The sequence below is a fragment of the Vespa mandarinia genome, chromosome 14 (assembly GCF_050613455.1).
Source record: "Vespa mandarinia isolate Hongniang chromosome 14, ASM5061345v1, whole genome shotgun sequence".
NCBI classification, from domain to species: Eukaryota; Metazoa; Arthropoda; class Insecta; order Hymenoptera; family Vespidae; genus Vespa; species Vespa mandarinia.
In genome coordinates, this window is record NC_140823.1 from 2,821,214 (window position 1) to 2,837,500 (window position 16,287).

General features: G+C 27.6%; 1 protein-coding gene across 7 annotated transcripts in view; it reads left to right on the top strand.

Annotated features, from left to right (window-relative positions):
- Positions 1-320: 320 nt before the first annotated feature.
- Positions 321-16,287, top strand: part of LOC118439840 (uncharacterized) — a 24,585-nt gene continuing 8,618 nt past the window's right edge. For 4 of the 7 annotated variants that reach the window (XR_014982975.1, XR_014982974.1, XM_085661353.1 and 1 more), the window contains exons 1-16: positions 323-761; positions 6,350-6,532; positions 6,940-7,080; positions 8,670-8,705; positions 9,855-10,037; positions 10,200-10,343; positions 10,491-10,673; positions 10,815-10,946; positions 11,183-11,497; positions 11,786-11,968; positions 12,060-12,191; positions 12,582-12,896; positions 13,339-13,668; positions 14,111-14,431; positions 14,946-15,128; positions 15,683-15,733. Coding sequence is in view for 5 of the 7 variants with exons in the window: in XM_085661353.1 (XP_085517479.1) it covers positions 407-761; positions 6,350-6,532; positions 6,940-7,080; positions 8,670-8,705; positions 9,855-10,037; positions 10,200-10,343; positions 10,491-10,673; positions 10,815-10,946; positions 11,183-11,497; positions 11,786-11,968; positions 12,060-12,191; positions 12,582-12,896; positions 13,339-13,668; positions 14,111-14,431; positions 14,946-15,128; positions 15,683-15,733 (3,187 nt within the window). In the remaining 2 variants the exon portion in view is untranslated. Of the gene's footprint in view, positions 762-6,349; positions 6,533-6,939; positions 7,081-8,669; positions 8,706-9,854; positions 10,038-10,199; positions 10,344-10,490; positions 10,674-10,814; positions 10,947-11,182; positions 11,498-11,785; positions 11,969-12,059; positions 12,192-12,581; positions 12,897-13,338; positions 13,669-14,110; positions 14,432-14,945; positions 15,129-15,682; positions 15,734-16,287 lie in introns of all 7 variants that reach the window. The other 3 variants (XM_085661355.1, XM_085661352.1, XM_085661356.1) reach the window with 2 other exon arrangements.

A 16,287-nucleotide genomic window follows, 5' to 3' on the forward strand; every position in this document is an offset into this window, starting at 1 on the left:
TCTAACTATTTCTAAATACTTAATCCAATAAGATGAAACGGAAGGAAACTATAAAGGAATCCGGTAGACAAGATGATAATAGAAAAGAGGGTATATGTACATGCGTATCTATGTATGGTATGTATGTATGTATGTACGTATGTATATACGTATGTATGTATGTATGTATGTATGTATGTATGTATGTATGTATGTATGTATGGTATGTATGTATATATGTATCGTTTTTCTCATAGACATTGCTGTACGTTGCGTTACGTTGGTCATCCTCATCTTCATCCTCATCTTTATCCGTTGTCGTTGTCGTTGTCGTTTTCGTTGTCGTTGTCGTCGTTGTGATCGTAACGGTGGCAAACTCGCTGTCCGAAAATTCAAAAATAGCTAAGGCGTGTTAGTCAGTGCGACGATGTCGACGGGGAACGACGACGGTTCGGCGGTAAGATTCGGTCGGTGGTGTTGGTGCTGGCGAAGAAGAAGGCGGAGTAGTAATAGCATAACTACGGCTGGCTCCTTCTTCTCCTCTTCGTTAATATCCTTAAAAACGATGTTAATCATTTTGACGATTTTCCTCGCGTTAACGGGAACGATCGGTCGCGTCGACGCCGTCGCAAGGACGAAACAACATGACGATACTTCAGGATCTCGGGGTGGTAGTAAGACCGGTGGTGCTAACAAGGACGGGGAATCTGTGATCGAAGAAGTTACTGCCAAACAACTCGAGAGAATCCTTAATGATAAGGATTTCGTTGCTGTGTTTTGGTGTAAGTGTCAGCCATTGTTAAAACCATATATGTATATATATATATATGTATATATATATCGTCATCGTTGATATACACAAATAATTCCATTTTTTATTGTGACTTAATAGTGTCGTTATATACTTTTTTTCTATTGTTAATAAACAAGAGATATGAAAAAAAAAATGGAAAGAGATAGATAGAAAGAGAGGGAGGGAAGAAGGGAGAGAAAGAGAGAGAGAGAGAGAGAGAGAGAGAGAGAGAGAGAGAGAGAGAGAGAGACATCTACCAGGCTCGCATTGTTTTAAAAATAAAAAAAAAGTGTTTGAACTATCAGATCGAAATTATCATTAATAGTGATTATTTTTATTATTATTATTATTATTATTATTATTATTATTATTATTATTATTATTATTATTATTATTATTATTATTATTATTATTATTATTATTATTATTATTATTATTATTATAATATCTCACCGATGTTTCAAAGGATTGATTAATGTTATCTTAGAATTATATAAAATCGGAAATTATTTTAACGTTTATTTAGAATATGGCCGTCAGGTCGTTTTCAACTATACACCTATCGAATCGTCGTCATTCATAGCTCGTAATCGTGAACATAACATAGTTCTATAATACTGTTTTGCAGGATAGCGATGCGCTGACGTAAACGTTAGGAAGAGAATTTATTGGAAGGATTTCAAGAATATTTAACTTCTTCTCTTCGTATATCTTATTGCATAAACGTTAACGTAATCGTAATTACATTGTTACGAATACAAACATAGAAAATATTATAGAGGGGGAGGAAAATAGAATCTTGTATTTTATGTTTTAGATATATAGATATATACGTATACGTACATATATATATATATATATATATATATATATATATATAAAGAGAGAGAGAGAGAGAGAGAGAGGAGTCTGTTTAGTCAGTGGTTGTTAACATTAAGCTTTCTCTCACGTTTATTAACGTGGGTTGTTAACAGACAGATTCCTCGGAAAAATGATATGGATGATATCAAGAGCCATACGTTCACCTTGGAAAATTTATTTGAATCAAAAAGGAACCCGCCAGGTCGGTTCTACTTATAGGTTACTACTACTACTACTACTACTACTACTACTACTACTACTACTATTGGCGATCATATTACATCGTGTTAATTTTTTCTTTTCATTTCCTTTTCCTTCCTTTTTTCTTAAAGCATAATTAATTTTCATTACTTCTCGAAGATGAAAACATATTAATATCTATAAATAGAAGTGAGCGTCCTAATCGTATATTATAAAAAAAAAATTTTTCTCCATTTCTTCCTCTTTCTTTTTCCAATCTTTTTTTTTTTTAATTTATTTTCACAATAATTAGAATTAAGAATTAATAGCGATCGAAAATGATACGATGATATTATACGTTTTCAAACCACGTGGACGTGCATACGTGTTCGTGCGTATATATATATATATATATATGTGTGTATACGTATATGTGTATGTACCTGGGCACGTGTGCGCGAGTGCGTATAATTTTTATAAATTTCATATCTTTTATATATTTTTCTTTCCTTTTTTTTTTTTTCTTTTTCCCCTTTTTCTTTCCATTCTCTTTCTCTCGAGCGATACTGATTCATACGGGAAAGAGATTATATAACTATGAATTTCATTGAAAATAATATAGAAAGGATAATATGTCGATTGATCGATGATTTTATTCGTATAAAAAATTCTTTCTCCTTTTTATTTCCTTTTTCTCTCTTTTTCTTTTCTTTTTTTTTTTCTTTTCTTTTCTTCTCTTTTAAATGAAAAATCCATCCAAATACAATGCACAAAATTGAAATTTTGCAAATTAAATGAATCAAATTAAATTCACAATAATGAACTCCATTAAAAGGTTACATATCATTCGGTTCAGCGACTTCGGATTAACTTGGCACTTGATTCTCGTCTTAAGAAATAGTATAAAATTTTAAATACTACACTTTAACTAACTAAAGCTTTGGATGGAAAATCGTTTACTATCTCGAATTCATGATCACTGTATGTACACGATTTAAGAAGGAATTATGACCTTCTCTCTCTCTCTCTCTCTATCTCTCGCTCTCTCTATCTTTCTCTCTCTCTCTAGAAAGAGAGACATCAAGGTAACTCTCCTATGTGATATAACAGATACAGAGAATTTTCGCTGTTTCTTGCCAAGTTTAATCCACCCAGTGGGAAAGAAATTCCGATTGTACATACGTACATAATTATACGCGATATGTGCTTCATTATAATGAATTATGAAAGAAGAGAGATGATTTAAAGAGAGGAGAGGGGAGCGGGGGGAAGGAAGGGGGAGGGGAAATAATATAACGATGTGGGATATAACATACACGTGCTTCGTAATAGTAACTCTTCGAGATTGATTTAAATGAATATACATATAAAGAGAGAGAGAGAGAGAGAGAGAGAAAGGGAAGAAATAATAATAAAAAAAAGAGACAATGAATAAAAATCAATCCGATGACGAATTGAAGATATATATTTTTTTTTTTTAATATAAACCATGAGAGATTTAATCGAAGATATATGAATTAAAACGAGAGAATTTCTAAAACTTTTTTAAAAATTGATATATCTTTAAAATGCACATACATACAGGCGCGCGCACATGAAGATCAGCGTACGAATATATGTAATGCTTAATGATTTTTGAAAAAGAAAGAAAAGAAAAAAGAAGAAACGGAAAAAATGGAAAAAAGAAAAAAACATAAAGAAATAAACAAAAATTAATAAATAAAAAGAATAAAAATCATTATATTTATGTGAATGATTATCGTTATGTGGAAAAACGATATGTATGTAAATACATATATCGTACGAATTTCGTATATAGGAATCAGTCTAAAGAGTGGGTACTTGATTCTTAAAGGCGCTGTAGCAAGGCCGGCACTCTGCCGCATTTAGAACCCGTTCGAGTTATTTTGGCTTTTGCCTCCAAGCCTCTCTCTCTCTCTCTCTCTCTCTCTCTATCTATCTATCTATTTCTCTATCTCTCTTTCTTTCTCCCTCTTTCGTGCTACCCAACTAATCAGAAAAGCTTCACTACTACCCTGTGTCTATGAATTTCGATGATACATACGTTTACCACTTATGTATGTTGCTATTGGCTTAGTCACGTGATCGAATAAAAAGATGAAGAAAATTATTATCCAAAAGAAGAAGAAGGAGAAGAAGAAGAAGAAGAAGAAGAAGAAGAAGAAGAAGAAGAAGAGGAAGAAGAGGAAGAAGAGGAAAGGAAAGGAAGAAGATGAGAAGAAAAGTGAGGGAAGAAAGAAAAAGTTACGAAAAAAGGACAAGGAAAAAAAAAAGAGAGAGAGAGAGAGAGAGAAAAAGATAAAGATGAGAAGTAAGAAAGGTTTCGTGTAGAAACCCGGGCAACAAATCGTTGCGGTTCGTCGACGATGTCTTCGAACGCACTTTATACGCGTGTATACGTAAAGGAGGAGGACCCGGACCACGAGCTCTCACGTCGAACCTATTTCCAGCTGGCACGTTCTCCCGCTCTCATCGTCTCGTGCCGCCTCAGAGGCTATCTTTTTCTTTTCCTTTTTTTTCTTCTTCTTCTTCTTCTTCTTCTTCTTCTTCTTGTGCCTTTTCCTCTTCTTCTTCTTCTTCTTCTTCTTCTTCTTCTTTTTCTTCTTTTTCTATTTCTTATTCTCGCGTTTGTCTACTGCCAGGCAAACAAACAAAAAGGAAAAAAGAAAAAAAAAAAAAAAGAAAAAAGAAAAAACCCTCAACTCTACAGTATATTTTCTCTTTACATGCCCTGATTTTTTTTCCCTATTTTTTTTTTTCTATCTTTTCTTTTTTCCTTTTTTCTATTCTTCTCTCCATATCGTGTCTCCTACTCGACTGAGCCTTATTGCCAGATATTTGTCATTTTATAAATGCCAACGGTGAGGGTTGTTTTTTATTTTTTATTTCTTTTCTTTTTTTTTTTTATTTTATTTCTTCTTTTTTATTTTATTTTTTTTTTGTCATTATTTTTCTTCTCTCTTGTCGTCGTCGTCGTTGTCGTTTTTATTGTTCAAACAATCCAGCTTTCACAATTTTTGTCAACTGATTAATGATAATACTTCATCTATAATTAATAATGACATTTAATGATACATCAATAAAAGAATATAATTTATCCGTAAATTGCAACTTCATCACACATACTTGATGTTTATGAATCTATTGAGATTTTTCTCGTGGTCTTTTTTTTTTTATTAAATCTTGACTTTAATTGTTTGACATCTAGAATAAAAACCGATGGTGTGAGATTTTTAAATACAGAATATAATTTGTATCCGTGAAATTTTCTTTTTCTTTTTTTTTTTTTTTTAATCATACTTACAACTTACAAATCAATTGAAATTTTTGTCAACGCGTGTAAAGGGTAGGGTGGTGGGGATGATTGTTTTAGCATGCGACATTGTATCATAATTATGTGACATAAATTATTATTCATTAAAAATTATCTTGATAGTTTTCGTTAAATGAGGGAATATTTTCTTCTGGAATGATACATAATAAAATTGGATGTTTATACGGGAAAAAAAAAAAAAAAAAAAAATAGAAAACATATTATTCAAATATCCTAATATGGAATGATAATAGGCCAACTTGCGTACAATTTTGTTTAACTTATTTATGCCAATTAATTGTAAAACGTTCCATATTCAACAATTGTAACCGAATACTCGGTTAGAGCGGTCAGCCGACACCGCAAATAGAGCCGGCAAAGAGCTCGAAGAAGTCTGCCAAGACTCTGATGAAAAACATAAAATGCAAGAGTGCGGGCTGAATTTTCAATGAACCTGAAGCTCGAGACGTTCTTGAATATGATAAGGCAAAGATAAAAAAAAAAAAAAAAAATATATATATATATATATATATATATATATATATCAACGAATAAAATTCTGATGAATATAACTTGAAATAAAAAGTTTTATAAAAGTTTACTTTACAAGGTTTATGTTTTATCTGAAGTTTTGCGACGAAATTACGTTATTTACTTTTATACGTATAAATAAAAGTTCTTTTTTTTTCTTTTCTTTTTTTCTCCAAAATTATTAAAAAGAATATATTGTTAATGTATTGTCTATTTATTAATTTTTAATGATCAATTAATATCTAAAATTCAACATATATATATATATGTGTGTCTTTATAAATTAATTATGATATTATTCTAAAGAAAAAAATGTACTTTTAATTTTAAGATGATATATTATTATTATAATTATTTTTATTATTATCATTATTATTATTATTATTATTATTATTATTATTATTATTATTATTATTATTATTATTATTATTATTATTTAAAAAAGAAAAAAAATATACACATATACACATATACACATATATTTCATATAATTCATATATATAAAAATATACACATATATTTCATTGATTTTACTATACTATTTATATTTATATTTTTAAATCATTATATATTATTATTATTATTATCATTATTATTATTATTATTATTATTATTATTATTATTATTAATTTTAAATAATTAAATAACATATTATAATTGATTCATTACAGATGCGAGAAGTTGTACGACCTGCGACAAAGTATTAGCTGAATTGGAAAAAATAGACGATGACACGGATCACTTTGGAGTCGATTTTGTTAAGATCAACGATAAAAGAGTTGCGAAACAGTATGGAATTAAAAATTTCCCTGCCCTCACGTATTTCCGTGAAAAAGAACCTATCATATACGATGGTGAGATTAGAACCAATTCTTGCTATCTTTCTTTTTTTCTTTTTTCTTTTTTTTTTTTTTTTTTCAAGCAAACGATACTACCTATTCTTAAAAAACAAAACAAAACAAGAAATAAATCCTACCCTCTATCTATAACTTTTTTTTTTTTTTAATACACTCGTAAAAGTACTTTAGCAAAATTGCAAAAAAAAAAATATAAAGAGAAAACAAAAAGACAATCATTAAGTTATATAAATAATTATTTAATTATATAGTATTTCGTATATTTCGTCAAAAAAGAAAAAAGATAAAAAAAAAAAAAAAAAAAAAGAAAAAAGATACATAAATAATTTAAATTATTTTTTCATATGTCATTATATACTTGTAAATAAAAACATTTCTACGAACGATATTCATCATCATTTTAGGAGACTTGATGGACGAAGAAAACGTTTTAGATTTTCTTACAAGTTTAGAGGCAATGGATTTACCAGATCGGATAGAAGAAGTAAATGCTAAAATTCTGGATAAAATTGTCGAGGATACGGATTTCGTAGCGGTTCTTTTCTGTGAGTTTTTCTACTTTCTCCATCTCTGTCTTTTTTTTTTTTTTTTTTTTTCATTTCTTCTCTCTTCCCTTCGTACAATTTAATCTTCTCATTTCTCGTTTCTTCTCATTTTCAATCTCATTCTAATCAGCATCATATCAGGAGAATCATTTCTTCATTATAAAATAAAATTCATCGATTATTATAAAGTAATTATATTATATATTATTATGATGATGATGATTATTATTATTATTTTTATTATTATTGTCATTACTTAGGAGAAGAGAAAACATTCAATCAAAAATGATAACAAAGAGATAATGTATCAATAGATCGATATTCAAGATGACAATCTACATAATACAACAGAATTGATTAAAAAATGTATTAAAAATGATTTAATATAAATATTTTTTTTTTTTTAATATTTTATTAAAAAAAAATTATTATATATCAATTGCACTATTTCCAGATGTTTTAGACAAATTTCTTGTTTTTTTTTTCTTTTTTCTTTCATTTCATTTATCAAAATCATTGTCAAACAACAAGACTAACTCGTAAAACTATAATACAAGCCTGATTACAAGTCAAAAATCTCTGAAAAAAAAAAAAAAAAAAATCCAACATAATTCAGGATAATAGCTTTAATTTACTGTGACACAAATTTTGCAATTGTCCTTTTCTTTTTTTTCTTTTTTCCATTCTCATATTCCCTGATCCTTATTCCGCGCTTTTTAATATACACTTTTTAACTTATCGTCCCTAAAAAAAAAAAAGAACACAATAAAATATATTCATCATAATTTTATATATATATATATATATATATATATATATATATATAAAATGTTATTAATTGTTATTCTCACATACAATGTCTCACATACAATGTCTCACATACAATTGTCATACAATCTTTCCACCTATTGTCAGTATTTGTTTCTACTTATTCTTTCTGTAATAATTCTGTAATAATTTGTCTATATGTCTCTTTTTTTAAATTAATTAATTACCAATAAAACGAAGTGCGCTCATAACGTATCGCAAAGACCACGAAAATATATATATATATATATGTATATATCTATATATACAGATATATAAATATATACACATGAATAAATAAACATATATATATATATATATAAGCATACAGTTTACATTTGATAATTGTCTAATAAAAAGAAAACAACGCACACACTATTTACTGCTGGCATCATTAATGTTGCGTGACGAAAGTTGTGATTGAAAGTATTGAAAGATTTAATTACCTTAGAACAAATTAAAGATATAACGAGTAAAAATAATATCATATTGGATTAGGTCAATCAATCGATCGATCGATTAATTAATTAATTAATTAATTACTTATTATATATTTATTAATTATTTATTTATTAATATATTCAATATGATCATGACTCTCGTCGGGCAAAGCTAAATTTGTCTAATGCAATAATTAAAATTATGTTATGAATAAACTTTAGGAGCTTTGTAAATTGATCAAAATGTCGGACGTTTCGCTTTGCGACCCGTTGTTGCATTATGACAATACTTGTAAATATTACATACATGTGAAACGTTCTTGTGTGTGTTAATGTGGATAGGTCCTGATACGCAGCGGTGTGCTGGCGCCGGTTCTAGTAAGTACACATTCAAAAGAAACTCTACCAAATCCTTTTTTACCTCTTACATTAGAGCTTTCATACGTATATATGTATATATATTTATATGTTATACATGTTTTTTTTATTTTTATATATATTAACATAAATCTTGCTTTAATAGTTGATGTTTCCTTCGTCCGATATATTCTCTTTTCTTTTATTTCTTTTTGTTTTGTTCTTTTTTTTCTTATTTTCCCTTTTTTTCTTTTCTTTGCTTTTTACGATTGCACTCATCATTTTTGTCATTAACAGATTTGATTTTTTTCTTAGAAAAAAAAAAAAAAAAAAAAAAAAAAAAAAAATTAAATAAATAAATCCCATAAATATATGTCATATATAATGTGTCCTTTGTCCATTATTTGTTTATTGTTTGGCATCTATGTTATTTGTGTATGACTGTGTATACATAGATAGATGATACCTATAAAACACACATTTGCAAATTATAATTGCTTTTAACAATTAAATAACATTTCGTTATTCTTTGTCCTTTTTTTCATTCTTTTTTTCATTCTTCTTCTTTTTTTTTTCTTTACAGAACGTATATATTACATACATACATACATACATATATATATATATACATACATATATATATATATATATATATATATATATGTATGTATGTGTAATATGCGTATATTAATCTTGAAGAATTTTAGTCAATGCCAAGAGGAGATCGCAACAAGAGCCAAGAAGACAATTTTTTATTTTTCCTTTTTTTTCCTTTTCTTTTTTTTTTTTTTTTTTAGGTTTTTCATTGTAGTTATTAGTCATCCCGGATCTATCAACAACAAATAAATCCATACTTATTCTCTTTTCTCTTGAAATATATGTACTTGTATTTTATTTTTTTCTCCAATTTATTCGCAATCATCAATTCAATCGATAAAGTATATAATATATTTTGCTATGTACGTATTTTTGTTTTTTTTTTTAAATTCATTGCACACTTTAATAATACATATAACGCAAGAGAAAGAGAGAGAGAGAGAGAGAGTGCGTCTTTTTCTTTTTCTCTTTTTCTCTTTTTTCTTTTTTTTTTCTTTTTTTTTTTTTTTTTTTTAACAAAATACAAAAATAGACTAAAATTTGTAATCTATCGATTTATTTCAAATGGGACAGACAAGCCAGACTGCAAGAAATGCTTGAAGGCACTTCAAGAATTGGAAAATATCGATGACGAGGCTGATCAATTGGGTATTGGTTTTGTCAAAATTGCTGATGAACAGCTTGCTGAAGAATATAATCTTGGACCCTTACCGGCTCTAGTTTATTATAGACATCAAATTCCCATCATCTACGAACGTGAGTATCTATCGTAAATATTAAATTATAAATTTTTCTATTAGAAATGTTTCACTTGAAACAACGTTACACTAATAAATATTTCATTAATAAATCTTTCCTTAATATAAATCGTTAATAAAAAAATTATATTATATTTAATTGATCCTAATGATCGTATAGACGAATTAAGCAAAGAGGAAGACGTATTGGAATGGTTAGTAGCAAATAAAAGTACAGGCGATGAGGAAGACGTCATCGAAGATGTTACATCAAAAACGTTGAACACATTGATTGGAAACATCGATAACCTGGTCGTTTTATTTTGTAAGTTTATATATATATATATATATATATATATATATTTTTTTTTTGTTTTATCGTTTATACATACGCACACAGACACATAGGGACAGACAGATACCAAAATGTAATATTCTCGTTTATATAAATGAATAATTGTATTTATAATAGACGATCATGGTGACGAGGATTCGATGCAAGTATTGAACGAGCTTGAAAAAATAGATGACGATTTGGACAAACATGGGATACAATTTGTCAAGATCGACGATGAAAAAGCAGCGAAGGAGTTTGGTTTAGATTATGTACCAGCGATTGTATACTTTGAAAAGCAAATACCAAATGTTTATGACGGTAGGTAGGTGGAATGGAGATGATAGAAATACGTAATTATTTTTTCCGGTTACTATTCATCTGGTCTTTCTTGTTTTTTTTCTTTCCTTTTTTTTTTGTTTTTGTTTTTTTTTTTTTTTTTTTTTTAAATCTTAATTTCAGGCGACGTCGAAAACGAGGATGAGATATTGGAATGGTTGTTATCGCAATTGGAAAAGGATGAGATAGAAGATGTTACCGACGAGATGTTAGATCGTTTGATAAAAGATGGAAAAACATTGGCCGTTCTATTTTGTAAGAATTTTGATTATTAAATATCTTTCGATATTAAATATATTAATCAATTAATATCGATCAATATTATATATTAAATAATCCTAATTTTTAATATTAAAGAGATTAATTTTTTTTTAATTAATTCACTGTTCAATCTCGGTCTATATATATATATATATATATATATATATATATATATATATATATATATCTTGCTAATTGTTTTTTTTTTTTTTTTTTTTTTTTATAATAAGATGACAACAACGATCGAAAGTCACAAAGGATTTTAAACGAATTGGAAAACATTGATGACGAGTGCGATCAATTGGGTGTTACATTTGTTAAGATCGATAATGCCGAAGAAGCAAAGGAGTATGGTATCGAGAAAATACCAACTATGCTTTATTTCGAAAAAGGAATACCAACGTTGTACGAGGGTAACTTGGAGGACGAGGAGAAGGTATTGAAGTGGTTGGAACAACAACAGAAGAGCGAACAAATAGAGGATATCACCAACGAGGTGTTAGACATGATTATTGAAAAAATGCCGCACGTAGCCGTACTTTTTTGTTAGTAATTAATTGTTAACAAGGGTCGTCTATTAATCGACCTCCCTCCTCCCTCTCCCTTTCCCATTAAGATACATATATATACATATATATATATATATATATATATATATATATATATATACATAGATAAAAAATTATATCTAATTACCATAATACCTTTTTCTAATCTTTATCGATATTCGTATATATGTAATTCTTTTTTCTTTCTCTTCCTTTTTTTTGCTTTCTTTTCCCTTTTTTTTTCTTTCTTTTTTTTCTTTTCTTTTTTTTCTTTTTTTCGTGTAGACGACAAAGATCAAAAGAAAAGTCAAAAGGTCCTTGGCGAGTTGGAAAATATTGACGACGATTGCGATCAACATAATATAGCCTTTGTCAAGATTCATGATTTAGATGAAGCTAAGGAATATGGAATTGAAAATCTTCCAACATTGGTTTTCTTTGAAAAAAGAATACCTCACGTTTACGAAGGTAAATACCTGAATGATAAACTATAAAAAATTTTTCACATCTTTAAAATATTGAATAAAATTATGATCCTATTTCATATATTTATCTATAGGTGATCTAATGAACGAAGATCAATTATTGGGATGGTTATTACATCAGAAAAAACATACCGAGATACCTGAAGTTACGGATGAGATGATGGAAAAGCTTATTGAAACTTCGCCGTATCTTGCTGTCCTTTTTTGTAAGAAACTATAAATATATATATATATATATATATACTGTTTTAGATGAATAGTCTGGGGCCAAAAGTTCATACAGGTCAATTAAATTCTCGCGAGAGATTTTAGGTTGATTTTAATTTTTTCTTTTATTTTATTTTTTTCTTTTAAATCGTAAAACAACAAGCTTAGGAAACTTTTTACAATTTGAAAAATAAAAATTATCAACTTTTAATTATAATCGTAAAAATTACCAGCTTAGGATATTTTTTACGATATGAAAAATAAAAATTTTCTTCGATCTTCAATTATAATATTGAAAATCATTTATACGAACCTATTGATTCTCTTCGTTAATTTTTATTTTATCATTTTCTTCGAACATTAAAAGATACAAATTTGTGTTCGATTAGATGACAAAGATGACAAGCAGGATATACGTATTCTAAACGAATTAGAAAATATCGACGATGAACTCGAAAAGGAAGGCATCGTTATCATTAGAATGGATAATGATGCTGAGGCAAAGGAGTATGGTATCGATCATCTTCCTACTTTAGTTTATTTCGAAGAAAAAATCCCGGCTATTTACGAAGGTGATCTCCTCAACGAAGATGAAGTTTTGGAATGGTTGATCGAACAGAAAAACACTGCCACGATCGAAGAGGTCACGGATGAAATTCTAACCGATCTCATAAACGAACACGAATATGTTGTGGTGTATTTTAGTAAGTTATATAAAAAAAAAAAGAAAAAAAAATATATATATATATACATCATCTATGAGATAATATTATATTGTTTCTAATTAATTCTTTTTTTTTTTTTTTATCAAATTCTAAATATATTATAAAAATATTTATTATATTACAAATATTTCCTACGTGAAAATTCTTGTTAGATCAAAATAATTATTTTCCTTTTTCAAGGATCAATTTTTTTTCATATAATAAATATGGCTTTAATCAATTAAGATTAGATTAAATTAGTATATTAAAAATAATCGCCATGAAAATTCTTATTAGATCATATTAAATTAATTAATATATGTATATATATATATATATATATATATATATATATATATATATATAAGAAATGTGTATATATATATGTGTATATGTGTATATGTATAAGAAAAATTTGTGATAAATTAATTTTGTTGAATAGGTGGAAGCTGCGACGAAGGTGAAAGCTGCGATAACGTTCTATTAGAATTAGAAAATATCGATGACGAATTAGACGAAGCTGGTATAATTTTCGTGACGACGGAAGATATGCCACTTGCCAAAAAATATGGTATTAAAAACTTCCCAACTTTGGCTTTCTTCAGAAACAAAGAACCTTTGATATATCCTGGTGATCTTGATGACGAGGACGAAGTTCTCTCTTGGATCACTGACGAAAATACACTGGAGATACCAGGGAAAATCGAGGAGGTTAATACCAAACTCTTGGAAAATATTTTGGATGAGAACGATTATGTTGTTGTTTTCTTTTGTAAGTATACATTATTCATACGTATACCTATTTATTTGCCTTTGTATCTATCTCACTTATAACATATGTATATATTTAATTTACGACACAGAGAGAATCAAAAGTCCTTAAACGGGTCAAAAGTTCATAAGTGATTTTAAGATCGAATAATTAATTTTCCTTTTGAGACTTTTTTTGAGACTTATAATTCGACGATCTAACAAAAAGAAAAAAAAAAAAGAAAAAAAAAAAGAAAAAAGAAAAAAGAAAAAAAAAAGATTGAAACGAAAAAGTCTGAAAAAAGAATAATTTAATTTTTATCTTTACACGATTTACATGTTAGGTCCATTTGAAAATTTTTGAATCTTATCCTATACAAAGACCTATCTCTTATCTGATTAATTTTCCTTGAAATTATTCTCTTTTCCCTTCGAATAAATTAATAAATATAAAATTAACGCAGATAAGGAAGGTGACAAAAAGAGTCAGAAAATTCTTCAAGAGTTAGAAAACATTGACGATGAGTGCGAAGAGAAGAATATCGATTTTGTTAAAATATCTGACGAGGGCATTGAAAAGGAATACGATTTACCTGGGCTACCAGCTCTTGCATTTTACAGGCACAAATTTCGTCAGTTTTATACAGGAGACATGATGCACGAGGAAGCTATTTTAGATTGGTTATTAGATTTACGAAGTTCAACGCCCGATGTTATCGAGAGCGCTGATAGAAAAACATTACAAATGCTCATTAACGATGTAGAACATCTCGCTGTATTTTTCTGTAAGTTTTTCCTTTTTTACATTTAATTTCCATTTTTTTCTTCATCCTCTTTCTATTTTTCTTTCCCTTTTTTTTCTTTCTTGATTTATTCTCAAAGTATTACATCTAATTAATCCATCAAAAGAAAAAAGAAAAAATCTATAATATATATTCTTACGATCTATAAAAATTGATCGTTATATTAAAATCCATATTATATATAAAAAATAAAATGGAATAAAAGAAATTATAAAAAAAAAAAAATATATATATATATATACAATTATATATATTTATATTATTATTATTATATAATAATTATTTAATTGATATATATTCGTATATAATTAATTTTTTTTATATTAATTTAAATAATATAATTAATATATAATAATAATATTTAATTATATATTATATTAATATATCCAAAAGAAAATAATATATATATATATATATATATATATATATATATATAATTATGATAGATTATTGTAATAAATTGTCTTGTTATTGTTTCATTTTTGTCTATGCTTAGACGATGACGATTGCGATACCTGTGCAGAAATATTGGAGGAATTAGAAACGATTGACGATGATACAGATAAGCACGGGATACAGTTCGTTAAATCGAACGATGCTAAATTGGCAGCCGAAATCGGTGTCTTCTCCTTTCCAGCATTGATTTACTACGAGACCGGTGTTCCAATCATGTACGACGGTAAGCTTGGTGTGCTTCATTTCGCTTGGTCATTAAATGCAGAGTCGAGAAAGATAGTCGGTGCAATATTATTTCATTTCCTACATACATACATATAAAAAAGAAAAAAAGAATAATTATTTCTACCAATATTATACCTCCCTACATATATACTTTTCTTTTGCCTTTTATTTTTTTTTTTTTTTTATTTTCTATAATATCCCTCTTTAAATATTTTCAAACACAATGGAAATTGATATTACAAGTTCAAAAAACAATTCACGTTAGAACTATGATCTTTGATTAATTTATTTAATTCGTATAAAAAATTTTTTATTTCGTTTTTATCATTTTTCAAAAAAAGAAAAAAAATTATTCTACGCTTAGAATAATTATTCTAATTATACTATATTGCAGACTTTGTGTAATGCATTTTTGAGCATTCTTGTAGAGACAAAAAGACATGCGCCCGACATGCCCCCCCACCCCCGATGATCTAATCTTGATGAAAAAAGATTTCGGTATGCCAAACCGAAAGAGTTTCTCATTTTTATATGCGTGTGTACCTTTTATAGGCAATCTTAAGAACGAGGAGAGAGTTCTGGAATGGTTAATCGAACAAAAAAGTAAGGAAATTTCTAGGATCATGATTATTATTACTGGTGTACTGTTTTTTGTGACGTTAATCTCGGTTGTGACTATACCACCGTATTATCAGTATAATACACGCGCTAAAGTGATAACTCCCGTCATTCTACCACCACCGCGATCACCATAATATTATCCTTTAAAAAAAGGGATTTTCAACGTTTGACTTCGCGATATAACTTTTATCTATATACATTTATATTAATATGTTTACAATTATCCTAAGAGATATTTATAAATTTTATAAAGTTTGTTAAAATTGTTTATGTCATTTTTTTTTTTTTTCATTTTCTTTTCTTTTCTTTATCGATATACGGGGAGATTATACGTTCTTAAAGTATAGGTCAATCATTTTTTGGAACACCCTGTATATGAATACAAAATTTAATGTGCATATATATATATATATATTTTCTTTTTTTATTTTATTTTATTTTATTGTCATTATTATATTATAATTATAGTTATATTTATTTCTATAAAAAATACATCGATTGTAGGATATATTTTCAGTTTTTTCAGAAACGTGAAA